The sequence below is a fragment of the Sceloporus undulatus genome, chromosome 6, assembly GCF_019175285.1.
Source record: "Sceloporus undulatus isolate JIND9_A2432 ecotype Alabama chromosome 6, SceUnd_v1.1, whole genome shotgun sequence".
Taxonomy (NCBI): Eukaryota; Metazoa; Chordata; class Lepidosauria; order Squamata; family Phrynosomatidae; genus Sceloporus; species Sceloporus undulatus.
This window is the reverse complement of record NC_056527.1, coordinates 135,562,285-135,581,668: the sequence shown is the minus strand read 5'-3', so window position 1 is coordinate 135,581,668 and position 19,384 is coordinate 135,562,285. Positions and strand designations below refer to the sequence as shown.

Genomic DNA, 19,384 nt, shown 5'->3' with positions numbered 1-19,384 from the left:
TGCCCTATGAGGAACAACTTAGGGAGCTAGGGATGTTTAGCCTGGAGAAAAGAAGGTTAAGAGGTGATATGATAGCCCTGTTTAAATATCTGAAGGGATGTCATGTTGAGAAGAGAGGAAGTTTGTTTTCTGCTGCTCCAAAGAATAGAACGCGGAACAATGGATGCAAACTACAGGAACTACACCTCAACATTAGGAGGAATGTCCTGACAGTAAGGGCTGTTCGACAGTGGAACAAACTCCCTCGGAGTGTAGTGGAGTCTCCTTCCTTAGAGGTCTTCAAACAGAGGCTGGATGGCCATCTGTCGGGGATGCTTTGATTGAGATTTCCTGCATGGCAGGGGGTTGGACTGGATGGCCATAGCTCTTCCAACTCTACGATTCTATGATCCCCACATGAACAGCAGCCTACAGAGCAGCCTCATGCAGCTCTCCCTGTTGAGCAGCAGCCTTATCCAGAAGGGGGACAAAGACAGGACTGACCTGCAGTAGATGGGGCAGATGACACAGGTGGGAAGGTAGCACAGCCCCCAAGTCCAAGGACTCAGCGCAGGGAGTGAAGAGCAGGCCAATCATGCTCAACTGGGCTGCTTGCTAAGCAGCACTGGAGAGGCTTTGCTAAGAACCAGCTGGCGCCAGTCCATGTAAGAGCTGAGTATGCCTTGGACTAGTGCTGGGAGCAATATAGGTGCTTTCTGGCCAGCATTCCTGTTTCCAGACTCCTGCCATTTGGATCTTTGACTTCTTGGATTCTTTGACCTTTGGACTGTGTGTTGACCTTGCTGCTTATTTGTTTCCTTGAGCCAGACTGCTTGACAAATGTGTTTCACTGGACAGACTGCCACAGGCAAGGACACTTTCTGGGTGCTGGTGATTTGCTGCCTACGCAGGCACTATCAGCTAATTGTTTCTTGCCAGCCAACCTGTGTATGTATTAGTGGAATGAGGACAGTTCCAAAGGCTCTGGGTGATTTTATCAGCAGCCATCAGAACAGACGCCATTGGGGCCCCTGTGGAGACCCCACTTCAGTCTTCTCAGTCCTGCTACTTGATACTTTTTGCTTGATCACACTCTCAGTTTGGTAGTGCCTGGCTGCTCTTAGCAGGAGGTAAAAACAAGTGTGCATGTGTGTATGTACTTCAAGTGGCCTGTTACAGTGACTTTATTGCACTGGAACATCTTTGTTTCATTGTGTTCTCAGGAGAAGCCTGAGATTGCCAGAAGGTGAATATACTAATAAATGGCAACACCAAGAGTGTTGGAAGAGGGATTGCCACAAGCGTTTTAACTGTCCATTGAGACAGCTGTTGTGGCAGTCACCTCAGGGCTTCAGAACATGCATTGCTTTGTTTTCTGAGGTTTTGTGTCAGCGGGGTCATGTAATACGCATTGTATCCATGTTGGAGAAAGCAACAAATTCAATATATAGTGAGAGGTCCTTGTACTTTACCTCACATAGGATATATCGAGCATCGGAAATCTAAATTAGTTTAATTCCTGCAGCTTTGGTGTCAATGGGGCATGACCCTGCCATAACTACATCTGACACATGTACAAAGGTCTCAAATTAACACATTGGAGCAACAAATCTGAAATAGAAGGCGGTGGAAACTGCACGGCTTAATCCACTCTTAATGAGCTATTTTTCATCTTACATTGTTGTCATTGCTGTTGTTTTATTGTTATTTATTGTATAAATAAATTTTTCATCTTATACCTCTCTGCTGCTTCACCCTGTCCCCCCAGGGTTACAAATGTATGTTTGAAAATAGTTATTCATCCCAATTTTCATAGAGTAACAGTGGCGAGGAGTCAGTTTGTTAAGAGAAAAGTGGTGAGCAGGGAAACGTTTGTGCACCCTCCCACCACTCCTCACTCAGTTCTTCCCACCTCCCCAAAGTAACTTTGCTCTGTAAAAGGATAACATCAGGTCCTTTTACACATTAGCTTATGGCATGCCATGGTAAAGATCCTAGATGCATATCCAGTTGCTGTCAAGCTCCAGGAGATACCCTTGCTACCACAGAAAGAGGCGATGATTGAGATCGTGGACAAGCAGCTGGTCTCAGCTTGTTCACAAATGGAGTGTACCCACATTGTTCTTCCCCTAGAAGCCTGGAGCAGCCAGATCTTTATTGTCTGAATTGTCCCCCCTCCCCATCCCTCCAGTAATAAGAAGCAGCAATAGTTGCTCCCAGGGCTTGACATCTGCTGGGTGTGGGAGGTTTTGGGACAGAGCACAAGGGCAAAAGAATGGCCCTCTGTGTTGCATCCAGAAATGTGGGTACACTCCATTTGTGACCAAGCTGCATTAAGGGACGCAAAAGTTGTTAACATGTTAGTTTTAGAATCTTCCTAGGTGGAAATTCTGGAAAGACTGCCAGGTAGGAGAGAAGGACTAAGTGAAACATTCAGTGGACTTTGCACTGGTAAGGTTAGTAGGTAATATTAACAATGAGAGCCAGTCTGTTGTAGTGGTTTGAATGTTGGACTATGACTCTGGAGACCAGGGTTTGTATCCCTGCTCAGTCATGGAAATCCAGTGGGCAAGTCACACACACTCAGCCTGAGAAAACCCTGTGATACAGGGGTCACTGTAAATCAGAAGAACTTAAAGACATGCAACAGTTACAGCAACAGCAATAGCAAGTACATTTCTATACTTCTTATCTGTCCACTTAAGCTATTTACAAGATGCAAGATAATTGCCTCCAACAAGCTGGGTACTCATTTTAGCAACCTTGGAAGGATGCTAGGCTGAGTCAACCCTGACCCCCTTGCTGGTATTGAACTCACAACCTTGTGGTTTATGAGTGAGTGGCTGCAGTACAGGTATGTAACCACTGCACCACCAGGGCTCTTCCAAGGCCAATTTTACCAGTAGGTGGTTTGCTACTGTCCTTCCTGGACCGCCCCACTGGATCCCTTGCACCAGTTAATTCAATTGAAAGGAAAACTCCTATTTGTACGAGATAAACATTTCTTCCACCATAAGTACCAAGTCAAGTACAATGGCTTGAGCACTGGGTCCAGGGTTTGAATCCCCACAGAAACGCACTGGGTGATCTTGAGCAAGTCCTACTCTCTCAGCCTCAGAGGAAGGCAAAGTCAAACCCCCTCTGAACAAACCTTGTCTAGAAAACCCCATGTTAGGGTCATCATAAGTCAGAAATGATCTGAAAGCAAACAACAACAACAACAACAAGGTTAACAATGGATTTCCTCTCTTAAGAATAGAACCAAACATTTAAATGTCATGAATGGAGAACTGTGCACTAGTAAAAGGCAGTGATGTGGTGTGGTGTGGGGGTAGGTAGGTAGGACTCTATATTCATTTCCGTCTGTCACAATTATTCTCTGGCTGTATTAGCAAGCCTTATTTATAACACATCTCAGCTGTCATCCAGGGGAGTTAGCAATGGAGAGATCATGGCAGGTATGTAGCAAGACCAGGCAGTGAATGAGCTGCAATGTCTCCCTGGATGGGGAGGAGGTGTGGGTGGACAGTGATGAAGGGAGCTCCGCTGAGCTCACAACAGGTTCAAAAGATGTGCAAACAGGTATCCTCTGGGTGCCAGCTGCTCCATCCGCTAGATGTCAACCCACCCTCAATATTTTAGGGCAGCGGAAATGGTGATGCAATGCAAACCACTCTCGCTTCTCCACTTAAGGTCACTTTGACCTTTCACGTGAGCAGGAAATACAAGATGTCACTTCTCAGAGCAGCTGCCTATTGATGCTTTAACATTTCCAGCAAATGCCCGGGCTGTTCACACATTTCTGAGATGCCTCCCCACTCACATTTCCAAAAGAGCAGGGTGGCTGTCAGACAAGTCACTCAGGGACTGTGTCCCAGAATACTTTTCTGCTTTGCTCCAAAATGAAGAAAGCAACCATTCTCTGTACAGCAAACAGAAATGTCTTTTTAATTAAAGGGCAGACAAAGACCACTCTAGTAATGTCCTGTGCCAGTAGAAAGGCAGGACAGGAATGAATGAATGAATGAATGAATGAATGAACGAATGAATGAAATCAAACATATGCTCATTTGATTAGTCAGTGGAGAGTAGTGGATAAAGTTTGGCACTGGGAGATCCAAATTCTAGTCTCTACTGGATCATAAAATCATCCATTAATTTTGGAATAGTACTCTGGAGATAGGTTCATTCCCTGCTTGGACATGGAAAGCCACTGGGTAACCTTGGGCAAGTCACACACTCTCAGCCCAAGAAAACCCTAGTGTTAGGTTCCCCTTAGGGTTGCCATAAGCTGGAAATGACTTGAAGGCACACAGCATCACGAAAAACCTTTGGTCCAGTTGCTCTCACTCTCTCATCCTGGCCTACCGCACTGGCTTGTCATGAGGATATAAAGAATGCTGAGCTATTTGAACTGCCTTAAAGCAGGCATGGGCAACTGCAGAGGAGGCCAGGGTAATATTTTTTCACCATGTGCCCTTTTCTTTCAGGACATTGCTTGATTTGGGCAGGCTAGAAATGATTCTGATGTTCAGCTTCCCCCCATTCCCTTCAGGGTATTTTTTGTAGGGTTTGAGCAGCTGGGGGGGATGTAAAAATGGCTTTAAAATCATCACAAGTTTAAAAAAGAAATGGATCTAGGGGTTGGCGGGGGACTTCTGGGTGCTGCATTTTACCCACTCCTGCTTACAGGAAAAGGATAATATAAATGCAACACAGAAATAAACATTCAAATATAATCTACTCACTTACTTCATGTAACCTTCAGCAATGAAGGGGATAAGGTTTCAAAAATACACGAGACCCTCAAACATTCAACATTAGATCCGCTTCTTTTTAACTTTGTGCCTCTTTTTCTCCCCACAGACCTGAATTACATTATGGGTCGGATACTGGATGCATCTCTTTACTTACCGCTGGCCCAGTGAAAGGAATGTGGTCACAGTTCTCCAGCCATGACTGGTTGAGGCTGTCTGCAAACTCTTGGAAGAATGCATGGGACTGGTTGAAAATAGAAAACCCCATGATGTTCACCCGGTCATCCAGGAGGCTGTCCAGTCGCTGAAGGGAAAACTCCTATAGGAAGCCAACAATCAAAACACAGAAATCAGAATTACAAGGAGTAACTCAGTGGACTGACTGGTTTAGCCCACTGGGCAGAGAAATTGAAGGAAGGGTTTGTGCCTTTAAAGCTTGGATGAGAATCATAAAGCTGCCTAGTTATTGTTGGACTGCAACTCCTAGTATCCATCCATCCACCCATTCATGATTGTATTTATTTCCCACCTTTCTCCCAGGCTGGGACTCAGATAGGCTTGCAGAAAGATAGAATATTGTAGTATTAACTTATTCAACAGGTTAGGTACCAGAGTATTTCCAAAAAGTGGAAGTTATTGAAATGCAGAACCTGTATTACTGTATACAGTGGACCCTTTATATCCATGAGAGATTGGTACCAGGCCCCCCTGAGGATGTCAAAAAATGTGGATGCTGAAATCCCTTATATAAAGGGACTTTAGAATATATAAAGCTTGGGCACCACCCAATCTCTTCCATCCCACTATTCCTGTGCATTCACCAAAGGATAGTCAACATGGCGTGGTGGTCCTCAATAGCCTTCCATACTGGTCTAAACTAGTCAACTAGGCCCTTTTGAAAGTATGTGTGGTAAGTGACATCTCTCTGCTTGAAAACAAGGAGTGGGAATAACAGTTCTGTAATAAGATAAATAAACTTATTAAGATAGTAGTATCATCTCATCAAGTCTCCAAGTGTGAGTTTTTCTAGAACTAGGGCTCTGTCTGCATGAGCCAAATGCAATGGCCTTCCCCCATTCGCACGGCAAGGAATCTGGACAACACAGGGCCCAGTCTCTGGTTCTGGCCAGTTCAGAACTGAGCCTGGAGTATAACACCCTTAAAATTGATTAAAATAAGTCACTGTTTGCTCTGAATCTTCCTGGAAGATCTTCTTGGAAGATCCAGAGCCCTCCACTGCAATGCTGGGGGCTGTTTGCATGTGCATCCTGCTGTGCCACCTGGTGCCACTTTTGCCCCTTGCTCTTTCTGAGGTCAGAATGAGGTGCCCAGCCAAGGCAACTACTTTGGGCTCCTCATTCTGACCTCAGAATGAATGATGCATGGCAGGGGCATCAGGTGACACCGTGGGATGCATGTGCAAACAGCCACCTGGCATTGCAACAGGTACAGGTGGATGTCGGGGCAGCTCCAGAGCCAGAATACTCCAGGCTATTCCCAGAGTATTCTGGCCCTTGCAGACACCACCTAGGATAGAAGGGTAATGGGGCTTAAGGTAAGCCAAACCAAGTCCTAGGAGCCTGGCTGTCTCATTCCCAATTTCTTCTTCCACGCGGTTGCATTGACTGGGGCCAGCTTCAAAGAAAATCTTGCCTTCAAGAGTGAAGAAATTGCCAGCTTTGCAAAGTCAAGAGCCGGAGCACTACGGCCCTTTGCTTTCTCGACCTGTACATTAAGCAGGCAGTATGTATGCACACTAAGTCATCATAATATTTGTGTGTGCATGTGTTGATATGGCGGTGCCTATTTCCAAAGTGCTAGCCTGGCATTATTAAATAATAGAACAGAACTGTGTTCCCTGGGAGACAGGCATGGAGGAGATATTGCAGGGCAAAAGTCTCTCTTCAGCGACTGCTGTTATCTGCGGGATGCCTGACCTAACACTCAAATTTTACAGCATCAGGAAAACTCCCCGAAAGTGACCTAAACCTTTGGCTCATGGAGAGATTTTTTTCTTTACTCAAGGCAGCCTGGACTGACTTTGCGAGACTTCAATGCACCTGCTTCAAGCCAGCCGACATCACCCACAGTGTGTTATTATGACTCAGCAAATGATAAGAGCGTTTTTTGACACCGTTTAACACATGAAAAGCTAAATTTCAACTTGTTGCTCAGTCCAACTATGGGAAACACGCACAGCAGTTACAGACCTGATCCTGAACTGTGCTGAGCTTTCACTACTCTGGAAAGTGGTAAATTCTGCATGGAAAGTGACGCTGCCACATAAGATCTTTAAAAAGGTAACTTGCTACCTTCTCTTTCAAGAAATGGATCTCTAGGGTAGCACCTTCTTTCTCGCTTTTGGATGGTGTTGCAAAGAGCTAGTGCATGTGTTGAAGTAATAGATGCTTGCAACCATTTTTTCCACCAACTGAGCAAGATTATGGGAGTTTGCATATGTTACTTTCCTATTTCTGGACTTCCTTGTGAAAAAAAAATTGAGCACCTTTTTGTGAAATAAGCATTGCATTTTGTACAAAAGTAAATTGTTAAGCCATTCTCAGTACAAGTAAAGTTATTTGGTGTGAACAGAGCCAAAACCAAATTCATCTTGATATAAACACAGAAGGAGCAAGTGGGAGATGAAAAGTGGTGAGGCCATCATGGTTCTCCTTTCATCACTGTTGCATGTAGGCTAGAGGTCTTGCAAAAGCCCAAATCATTTCTCCTGCACAGAGTGCAAGAAAATTTTTCCATATGCAGTTTTCAGGCCAGATAGCCATCTGGGAAGGATCTCTGGGCTTATTAAACATCTAATACCAGGTGCAATGACTGCTGCTCTCAGCCTCACGGAAAGACAATGGCAAACCTTCTCTGTACAAACCCTGCCAACAAAGACCCATGGTAGTTTTGTCGTAGGATCACCAGAAATCAGACATGACTTGAAGGCACACAACAACAACAAGTGTTGGTTGCTTTTAAAAAATAAATAAATATTTGACAGTTGAATTCAGGACTGTTCGTAAAAATTATAAGAGGTAAAATCAGGACTGAGCAAGATCTGGAGATCCCGTAACCAAATTTTGATCCTCAAGATCTGCCGCAGGGTGCATCAGCCCCGCAGTCCAATTCCTCCTGATTGCAGAACCTCTCCTCCTCGGTGAGATCCTTTTTGTGGCTTTAATAACTGAGATCATCTATGAAACAAAGAAGTAGCTAGAGCTCCTCTTTCTCCAGATGACGAAGGGGAATAAGATTTTTGCTTGTGTTTATTGCGTGAGACTAAGACTGTACCATTGTCTAACCCACTTTCTTCCTTTCAGCAAAGCACACACAGACACACACACTTGTGCAGTGTGTATGCATCTCCCTGTATTAATTACAGCAAGGGCTTTATTGGATTTCCAGATCTGCTGCTGATTAACAACTTTCCAATTGTTCCCTAAATGCTGCTGATGCTGCTGTAGGAGGGTTTTATGATCAAATGAAGGGACAGATGCAGGAGTGGAGAAATCAGATGAGCTCCAAGGGAACCGTCGTTCATCACCAAGTTTCTCTTAGCTCACAACAAGACACTGCTCTGCCTTTATTTCAGCTTTTCTTACCATTTCTTTTTCTTTCAAAAGAAAAAGCAAAAGCAAGAAAGAATCCCCCTCCCAAAAAAGGGGGGGTAGTACATTCATAATACATTTACAGCATTAAAATTACAACAAAATTAACTAAACTAAGACTATTACATGGTTCGACTGCTGGGCTACGACTCTGGAGTTCAGGGTTCGATTTCCGCTTGGCCATGAAACTGCATTGAGTGATCTTGGCCAAGTCCCACTTTCTCAATGAAAAAACCTCCTCTGAACAAATCTTGCCAAGGAAAACCTTATGATAGGTTCACCTTAGGGTCGCAATAAATTGGAAATGACTTGAAGGCACACACCAACAACAACAACTAGGGCTCCATCTGCCTTGTAGAAATAATGCAACTTGACACTACTTTAACTGCCATGCCTCAATGCTATGGAGTTTTGGGATTTTTAGTTTGGTGAGATATTTAGCCTTCTCTGTCAAAGAGCGCTGGTGCCACAACAAACTACAAATCTTAAGATTGCCCACTTTGGGGAGATGAAACGCGTGGAATTTTTCATTCTCCTATGTGAGAACAGAGAAAATGAACATTTAAATCCCTGTGGCTTCTCCTTCTGGTTTTTAAAAAGCCATTCACAGAACTGAATCTATTGTACGAACTGCATCTTGTGTGCTCTGGCCCTGATGTGGCACCATCTGTGTCCAAGATAAAAGTAAGGGCTTTAAGAAACTGCTATACAATGTTTCTCTGCAGCACCATCTGGTAGACACTTCCTTCGCTGCACCAGCCTCACAGCCAGCTTTCAAAAATGTTAGGACATAATGTGCCACCTTTGGCATCATCTAAAATCAGCTGCCTGGAGGAGCCACTCCACTTTGCTGCTTGGGAAAGACAATTGCAGACAAAAATTGGATGGGGGGAAAAACCAGGCTTATCATGTCAATGAAAACTTAACAGGTTAATGTGACTGCAGCAGAGGATGTCACTGGTAAGATAACATGCTTGAAAACTTCAGCAGAGAAGAGAACAGTCATCACAGGAGCATCAATGGCATGTGGGGGTTTTATGGGGAATCAGCAATTCCATGGGATTCCAGTTCCAATTCCAATTCCAATTCCAAGGTAAACCTCATGGGAAAGTCGCATTTCAGACCACAGGTGAGGGTATCAAATACTCCTCAGATGCATTTAACTAGCATGTTATAGGCTGCATCCACACTGCAGGAATAATCCAGCTTGACACCACTTTAAGTGGCACGGCTCTATGTTATGGAATTCTGGGAACTGTAGTTTGTTGTGGCACCAGAGCTCTCTGACAGAGAAGGCTAACTATCTCAGAAAGTGACAAATCCCAGAATTGCATAGCACTGAGCCCTGGCAGTTAAAATGCTACCAAACTGGATTATTTCTGCAGTGCAGATGCAAAATAATATTATTCAAATGATATTATTTTAGCATTTGTATAGGGAAGGGGTGCTTTATTTATTTATTTATTTTAAATCCATTTGCTTTTTAATGATTTTATACTGCTTGTAAACTAATATTTTAATATGATGATTTTCATGGTAGGTACATTTTATTGCTAGTTTCTAGTTGGTTATTTTTGTGAGCTTCCATGGGTCTGGAAGAAAGATGGCATATAAATGAAATAAACAGTATTTCCAGTGGAAGCACTAAAATGTTTAACCCATGGTATGGTCTAGCAGTAGATCATGCCACTTGAGATTGCTGTTCTTGCAACCTTCCAACACTTTTACATTTAAGGCTTCCAGTGTTTGCTCAAAAGGGGACACTTGGGAGGAATAGAACTTTGACAGTTTTCCATGTAAGATGTGAAATCTTCTCCCAAATGATAGTGGAAGAAGACTTAACATCTGGAGGCATAGCCTCTCTCTGAAACCAGTGGTTGCTGCTAAGTCAATTCATCATTCTAATGCTGCCCGGAAAACATTTTCATTTATTCACTAAATAGTACAGTATTACCCTAAGAGCTTTATGGCTTAAAAATAGAAAAGAAAAATGATTTATAAATTTGTAATATATTGACTGTGTCAATGATTGCATAGTAAACTGCATGCAGAAATAAATTTCATCTTTAAATAGTATATCTTCTGGCCAATACAGTTTTGAGTTTTTGGAAGCATACTTGCTCAACAGTAGGTTCAATGGACATAGTGTTTTCAGTCCACCTATTTCCATGGTTTTGTCTCCTTCTGGCTTTGCCATGATGGCAAAAACCTCCTCATGAGGAGATGTCTCTCACAGTAGGTGAAGACTGAGAACACCCTTTTGTTGCCGTCGCCTCCTGGCATCCTCCCAACGCCAGGTGACACCAGAGGTGAAGATGCCACTGAGAAGATCACTTACAGAGTGTTTTTGAGGGTTTTTCAGGCTATGATGCCATGTTCTAGAAGAGTTTATTCCTGACGTTTCGCCAGCAGCTGTGGCTGGCATCTTCAGCGAGGCCTCTTCTCTGAAGATGCCAGCCACAGCTGCTGGTGAAACATCAGGAATAAACCCTTCTAGAGCACGGCATCATAACCCGACAAACCCACAAAAAACCTATGGATGCTGGAAGTGAAAGCCCTCGACTTCAGCTCCCTTCCAGCTTCAAAAAACACAAGAGGTATTTTCCTTTCCCCCACTGAAAGCCAGACGTATATCTCTGTATACAGAATCCAGGAAAAGGATGATCTTCACATGGTGACCAGACTCCATTCATGCTGAGGAACAAAGAACTGGTTGGCTGCAGGCACGGTTCCACTTCTCCCCTTTTTCATGCCTCCCTTCCACTGGTAATAATTTGTAGACGCTTCAGTTGCTACTTCCTAATCTCCCCGATAAAGGTTTTGAAATTTAAATCCTCAGCCTTGGAAGAGAGGAAGGGATATATGGGAGTGAGACAGACAGAGGCCATCAAGAAATTACATGGAAACAATGAGCTATAATGGAATTACTTCCACTACGTACTTTTGGAGAGATCCAAGATCTTTCTTGTGTTCCATTGTATGGTTTCAGACTCCCCAAGGCTTCACTTGCTGGGGGGATATGGACTATACACATTCATTTCCTTGAATCTCACAGTAGTCCATGAGTATTTTCTATCTGGAAATCGTCTCTTCGGGATTATTATTATTATAAACCAAGCATCAATGTGGCTACAATTTATTTATTCTAATGAAGTTCTAATCAGTTCCTCCCCCCGCTGAACAAATTGTTTTAATTAAAACTTTCAGTCAAATATATTAACGAACAGCTAGACAGCGTCGCCAGCTGTACTGGCATTAAAGCTTACATGGGCAGCATGTATTAGTGAATCTGGTGAGATTTTAGTCTAGAGCTTGGAGAAAGAACGCAGCTTTGCATGCAGTTTAGCTTTAGGTGAGTCATTAAAACTTTTGCTGTTGCTCCGCACAGCATTTCAGCAATTTCAAAAGGATTGCTCCTCCTGTTTGTAGTTTGCTTAGCATGGTATTTGTTGACCATGGCATGTTTTATATCATTTCATTTTGATGTCATTGTAGGGGCCTTGGGTGGGACTGAAATAATTCCGGGGTCTGAAATACCATAGATATGCATATCTAAGTCTAGGGCAGGTTTAGAGGGCAAAATTTTGATAGGTCATGGTAAGACTCAGGCATGATCCAGAGCTAGGTCCAGGCACCTGGCCCAAAGCAGAGCTTGGAAAAGTGACTTTTCTTGGACTACAGCTCCCAGAAACCTTCCAGACAGCATGACCAATGGATTTGGGAAAACGAAACAAAACTACTATTTCAATTCCTGTTCCAAAGACAAATTGTAAGATCTAGCTGACAGGCAGGCTTCATTGCTGAAACACATTCTCCAAGGGCGGGAAAGAAGATATTTAATTGAGTGAAATGGCTCTGCCTTAAAGAAAAAGAGAATTTGTCCTGAGATGGATAGATGGTATGTATATTTAAAAAGGGAGGATATTAAACTAACAGGAGATAGAGAAAGCAAATTATAAAGCGATGAAGCAGTCTAAGATTGCTTGAACTATTGCAGAGACAAGAAAGCGAACAGGAGATCTTCAGAGTTGAGCGAACATTAATTCTCATTACTACCAATGCAGATTTGCTCATTTTCTTCCCAACTCTTTCCCCTCTTGACCTCAACATTTGGGAAACTCAGCATTAGGTTATTCATAGGAAGAATACATGAGACATATTATCATTTACTGTTGTGAGGGACTCAGGATCGTCCAGTCACCCATGAAGAGCAGATGGACTTGATGCCACATTTAAAGTCTTTCCCTATTTGTTATGTTTGGGTTGCATGAGGGCCTCTGGTACATCTGTATCTATGTCTCATATCAGGAAAGTTTGTGTGTATGTGTGTTTGTGTGAGTGTACATTTCTACATTTGTAGCATTTCTATCTGTTGGGTGTCTGTTCTTCCCATCAAAAGGTTTATGACTGGAAGCTTCTCTGAAATACACAATCCTAACATTCAGACTATGTTGAAAATGATTTTTTTTGTTTTTTTAAAAAGGAGGAAGTATATACAGAGCCATAAATACATACAAAAACATTAATATTCTTACAGTTTTTACTGTTTCATCAGAAAAAAAACCTGAATTAAAAAGAAGGAAAAAAAAATAGAGTTCTTATTAAAGCTTATTTTAAAAAAAATTGGTTAAAAATGCAACTGATCTGGGATTGCAGAAGACAAATATTTGGAGATTATTTTTTATTTTGCAGTAATTTACAGAGGGCCAATGTGGTGTAGCAGTTTGAGCATTGGACTGCGACCCTTGAGATCAGGGTTCGATTTCTCACTCAGCCATGAAAACCCACTGGGTGCACTTGGTGAGTCACACACTTTCAGCTGCAGAAAACCCTGTGATAGGCTTGCCTTAGGGTTGCCATAAATTACAAATAACTTGAAGGCACACAACAAACAACAGTTTGCAGAAGGCATTGAAACAGGAGTGAGAATCACACAGTTCACTGATTAAAATGTATTTGCCCCTTGTCTCCATTTGGATGCACATTTATTATTTTTAAAAATGCCTTGGGGAACTAACAGAATTTTTAATAAGGCCATTCAGTATCATAAAGGCCAAAATGCATTGGGCTCAATGCAAAGCGTGATAATCACAAGAATAAAATACAACCACCAATAAGCACTTGAAGACTTGCTTCTTCTTTTGCTTGTGGATCCGAATACAGTGGGCCCTTTGTATTTGCTGGGGTTTGGTTCCAAGACACCCCCCCCCCAAACGGTGGATGCTCAAGGCCCATGAAATACAATGGCCTGGTGAAATGGTGTCCCTCATATAAAATGGCAAAATCAAGGTTTGATTTTTGGAATTTATATAGTTTTTTAATATAGTCAAACCATGGATGGTTGAATACATGGATAAAGAATCCAGGCATATAAGGGGCCAACTGTACATGCTTTCCATGGTGATTTCTTCATGACTGTTAGCCAAAATTTCTAGTCCTTTCACACTACACTATTATAGTATTATTGTGCCACTTTAACAGCCATGGCAATAGTCTATGGGATCTTGAGATATACAGTTTTTAGGGAGGGATATGTAGAGCTCTCAGACAGAAGGCTTTCTTCCCTCACCAAACTGCAAACCACAGGATTCCAAAGGATGTTGTCATGGCAGTTAAAGTGGTATCATAGTACTATAGTTGTGCAGTGTGAAAGAACTCCTGTCACACTGGACTCCTATAGTATTGTCCAAACCCCTGACCATTGGTTCTGGACAATACTACAGCAGTCCTTTCACACCACACAACTATAGTACCTGCCATGACAACATCCTTTGGCATGCAGGGGTTTGTAGTTTCATATCATTGACCGTGCTTTACTTCAGATTTTAAAAAGTCAAGCTGATTTGCATCCTCTTGACAGAGCTGTCATGGGTGGGGATGATGAAATCCCTATTTTAGCAAGCCAGTTTCTTTCCTACAGCTCACTTTGGAATAAACTGACTCCATCAAACAGTACAGCATGGGAGGGCGATGGGCAAATGGTATGAAAATTGTGTCGGATCTTTTATCTCTGACAAACTCCCATTCCTTTGTGCCAATCGCTGATTGACTGAGTTAAAAAAATGTACATCAGGCATTTATATTCCATCACTCTTCCAGGGTAGATGACAATAATTAATATATAATTAGAATAAATGTTCATTGGTTTTTTGAAAGCAGTGATGTGACTGATGATGGAGTCGGGGGTGGATAATATAAAAACTTGGCGGTAGCGGACCAACATCCACCCACCCCAGTGTGACCAGGACTGGTAACATATTTCTGGCTTATTAATATCCTATCTTCATTTCCTGGAAACTCACTGTGGAGGTGGCTGGATGACCATTTGTCAGAAGTGTTTTCATTCTGTGTTCCTGCATGGCAGAATGGGGTTGGAATGGATGGCACCTTGTGAGGTCTCTTCCAACTCTAGGACTCAATGGACCAGCACTGGTTTGCAGACTTTGAGTAGCTCTGATATAAAATATCCCTCTCCCAGTCTTTAGATGTTGTGGCTGTTCTTTTAAGATAAGGGGGTGGGCATATCCCAAAAGTTGTGGGGGCAACTGTAACTATATGTGGACTATACCATTTTTCTTGTCACAGACTGGAAATTTTTCTGGTCACTTTTCAAAGCTATATCTGGCATTATGGTGCAGCCAAAACAGCCTTTGAGGCTCAAACAGAATTTCCTAGAGGGTAATTTTGACTGAAAAAAAATGTAATTTTGGACCTATTTTTAAACCTACTGTGGTGGTGGTGGTGATGGTAGTGGTGGTAGGGTTCTCTGATGGTTGTTGTTCTTGTTGTGTGCCTTCAAATCATTTCTGACCATCCTAAAGTCAACCTATCACAGGATTTTCTTGGCAAGATTTGTTCAGAGGGGGTTTGCCTTTGCATTCCTCTTGAGATGGAAAGAATGCGGCTTGCCAAAGGTCACCAATGGGTTTCCATAGCCAAGAGATTTGAACCCTGGTCTCCAGAGTCCAGTGCTCAAACCACTACAGTACACTGGTTGTCTCTGTGAGCATCCAGGGGGTTGAAGGCTGGATGGGGACACCTCCTCTTCTACACATTTTAAGTTGGATCTGCAATGCTCTGTGTGTGTGTGTGTGCACATATATACATCTACCCACATGGGCTCACAAGAGTGGAGAAGAGAGGGAAAAGGAACAAATTGTCCACTTCTCCCCATTGTTTTGCAAAACAGATCTATGTGAGGGGAGAAGATGTGGCAAGAATAAAATGGGGGTGAGGAAAGTTTTTCAGAGTTCCCTGTTCACTTTAAGGTGCTGGAACACTCTCTTCTGTGGAAACTGGAAGGGTGATCTTATTCAGCACAATAATTAATAAGGAAGGGTAGACTGTGGATTGGCAGAAACAGTGCATGGGGATGTGGAAATGCGAAGAAGCAGCCCAAAGTGACGCTAAATGTAGATGATTGAATGTCATTCATTACTCATCATAGCATCTAAGGAGTAATCCACTCTGTTTTTTGCTGCATGACCTGCTGTCATTCTGCATTCCTTAGGATGGGTAAAAGAAGGGCATAAAAACTGAGCACCCCCTGTCAAAATGGCTCTAAAAACACAGTGAAGACCAACTTTTAAAACTAACCGGAAACCATTACTCATCCCACCAGCAAAAGCAACTTTCTTCCAACTCAGTGCATTACTTTTCAGTTAATTTCATTGCACCCTCATGGCAAGGTATCTCATTACAAGTAACTAAGCTCCTTGTAGCTTGTTACTTCTACATTCTGTTTCATGGTATAACATTTAGCAATTGCACTATTGCTCAGCAACCAAATAACACCAGCCATTTTTACTCTTAGGCAAGAAAGGGTCTCCTCACTTGTGTAATGGGGCAATCAATAACTCCTGCTTCTTCTTGGTGGAAGGGATGACTGAAGAAGGTGGTGGGGAAAGGGCAGCTATGTAAAACAACCTTCTCTGACATAGTTTCAGTCAACAACTCCTTATGTTTTGAACAACAACTCCAATCATCCCCCATCAGCAGGGCCAGTGGTGCAATGAAGGGACAAGTTTTGGAAAGACTAATGTAAAATATTCACCCCCCAGTCCTTAGATTTCACTGCTGGTTTGGACTGGAAACTGAGTGATTCAAACCTTCAACAAAATTATTGGGGAGAGGGGTAGAGAGGGAAGTACAAACAGTTACTATGAGTATTTAATGTGGCACTGAGGAGTGGTACTTTCCTGTTTCCCCTTAAAAACTATGGTTCAATTCCCATGTCCATGGGACTGTAACCTGTAGTTTTGCTTATCCATTTCAGGAAAAATATGATCTCTCTAGGCCTTGGGAGGTCCTCCAGCATGACTCTATGGTCTACTTCAATTGGAAATATAGGGTTCACTATTATCCATCAGCGGTAAGTCTGGGAACATATTTCCTATGGATATGGGGGTCGTACTGTGTTTAAATGCCTTTTTGTAACTGCTGTTGTGAAGTAGAGGAGTTTTTTTGGGGGGATTGCCAAGTGGCAGCTATTTCCCCAGATGCCCTTTCCCACAAAATGTTTTCTCCAAATGCTCCCATTTATCATTTACCATTATGGGAACTGGTCATCTATGAAACCAAAATTCTGCTGCCATTCATATCCACAAAACAGATACTGTGAATACAATAGAGAAGGGCGGGGAGGTATTTCCCTTCCACCTTCTTTACCAATGTCTGTGTAATTACTGGTTAGTTATATGATAATCAAATGATAAACATACCCATGTGAATAAACTCTACCTAGTGCTTTTGTGTTGGATCAGTCCATGAAATGTTTGCTTTGAGTTCCTGGGCAGCTCCCTGATCCTGCCCACCCCCCAAAAGGCACCGGTGTATGGTGACAGAGCTGGCACTTCTGTCCTGACCTTCTGCCAGAGGTACCTATCTGTTTTCACATGCTGCATTTTTCTCTCTGCTGAACTGTCTAATTAGTAGGATTTCAAGTCACGATGAGTCACCCATCTTGATGGAAGCCAGCCAGCATCGCATCTCTCCAGCCTAATGTCCCTGGATTCCACAATAATACAGGGACGGAAACTAATTTCAATCAAGCGCACAGAGGAGAGAAGTGGGAGGAGGAATTATTTGACAAGCAAAGTTCCCAGCTGACCCTTCTTTTTAACTATAATAAGCTCACCTATCTCTCCAAGGGGATGACCTTCAGTCCATTCTCGGATGCAGCAGAGAATCAACCTCTTGCCCTCTTTTATACTTGACAACTTCTCCATCTTCTATTACTTTAATATCCTTGCTTTTAAATATACATATCATATTTCCTTCCGGCAGCAAATTCCCTATCCCTCCCTCCATATGCCTGATTTAGCTGGCCCTTCCGCTTGCCATCCCATAGAGCCAGTCGTGCTGATTTTATAACCCCTCCACCGCTCTCCCTGGGCTAGGATATGATTGCAAAAACTCAGAGGGTTCATTAGTAGCTTGATAATCCCTCTAGATTTATTAATTTAAATGGCTCCTCTCCCATCGCCTCTCTTCATTTAAATATTACTAATTTCCTTAAATTTCTCTTCCATCTGGCCAGGTTTTCAGCCAGTTCCACTTTCCTTCTTAATTAACCCTGTCAGAACACTGTCGGCGGTAAGACTACATTTCCCCCCAATAAATTAATCAATAAACGAGAGTAAATAGAGAACACTTTTCACATGGGACAGACTGAGCTTGAGAAGAGTTCTCTGAAGGACACCAAATATTTGATCATTTTGCACAATGAAGCTAGTTACAGATCTAATTAAGTCAGCTCCATATCCTCACTATGTTAGTGTGTCATAAGCCAGGGAGTAGAGTTGGCCTTCCAGAAGTGCATGGTGCAAATCCTACCTTGCAACAGACTCTCTTTGAGCCAGGAGCAGTTGTTTTCTTTGCAGAGCAACTGTGTCCATACCTCAACCTGCCCTATCTTGCAATAACAGCTGCACGCTAAACCAAAATTAGCTTGTAAATGACTCTTTCATCTGTAGAATGTATGCATGCACATAAAGTATCCTCTTTTATGATTCGGTGGGACACACTGTCAAGTCAGCACCTGCAATGTACTCTTTTGCCCCCTGTCACACTTTGAATGTAGCAGTAAGAAATAGACTCAGGAAGCTAATTTCTGAAATGACCACATTCAAGCCATACATATCTCTGTGACTATGTTTATTGTGCCTGATTATGTTAATGAGAAATAAGCAACTGCGGGTCTCCAGATATTTCTGGTCTACCATTTCCATCAACTCTCACCATCATAGGCAATAGTAAGGGATTCTGGGAGTTGTACTCCATAAACATCTGGAAGTCAATGGTTGTCCACTCCTTGTTTAGATCCATGTCACACACCAGAACCTTAGACACAGACATGACACAATTGCATGGTACAATATGGGTCTCTATTTGTAATGGTCACATGCACAGGAGAAATCATAATAAAGAAATACGAATGCATGAACTATTTGCAGGCATCACACAATAGACTGCCATGGGCATGAAAGGACTGTTGTTGTTAACTGCCCTCAGGTGGACCCCGACTCATGGTGACCCTGTGGATGAGACATCTCCAAGACCCCTGGCTTCCACTGCTCTGCTTAAGCCCTGCAGATTCAAGACCATGACCTCCTTGATTGAATCTATCCATCTGGCCTGTGATCTTCCTCTCTTTCTACCACCTTCCATTTATCCTAGCATTATTGTTTTTTCTGGCTTCTCGTGATGTGACCAAAGTACAACAGCCTCAATTTGATCATCTTTGGCTTCCAGGGAGAGTTCAGGCTTGATCTATTCAAGGATCCATTTGTCTTTTTGGTTGTCCACATTATCCTCAGCACTCTTCTCCAGCACCACATTTCAAATGAGATTATTTGAGTCTGATTTCTTCACTGTCCAACTCTCACATCTGTACATGGTAATTGGGAATACGATGGCTTGGACAGTGAAAGGAATATACTACTTCAAAGGCTGAACTGAACTTTTAACCCTCTGCGTAGCATTCCAGAGACATTATACTCAACACAGTTCAAGCTAGAAACTTAATAGAAACTTTCA

At 42.7% G+C, this 19,384-nt stretch overlaps 1 protein-coding gene and 1 long non-coding RNA gene across 2 annotated transcripts in view; one reads left to right on the top strand and one right to left on the bottom strand.

Annotated features, from left to right (window-relative positions):
- GRIK4 (glutamate ionotropic receptor kainate type subunit 4) overlaps window positions 1–19,384 on the bottom strand; it is a 434,886-nt gene that overhangs the window by 101,451 nt on the left and 314,051 nt on the right. Inside the window, exon 8 of the mRNA XM_042475094.1 lies at window positions 4,894–5,055. Coding sequence (XP_042331028.1) covers window positions 4,894–5,055 — 162 coding nt within the window. The remainder of the gene's footprint in view (window positions 1–4,893; window positions 5,056–19,384) is intronic.
- LOC121934525 lies at window positions 6,126–18,421 on the top strand. The gene is made up of 3 exons (XR_006104634.1): window positions 6,126–7,036; window positions 16,623–16,718; window positions 17,279–18,421. It is a non-coding gene; the product is annotated as an uncharacterized LOC121934525 (long non-coding RNA).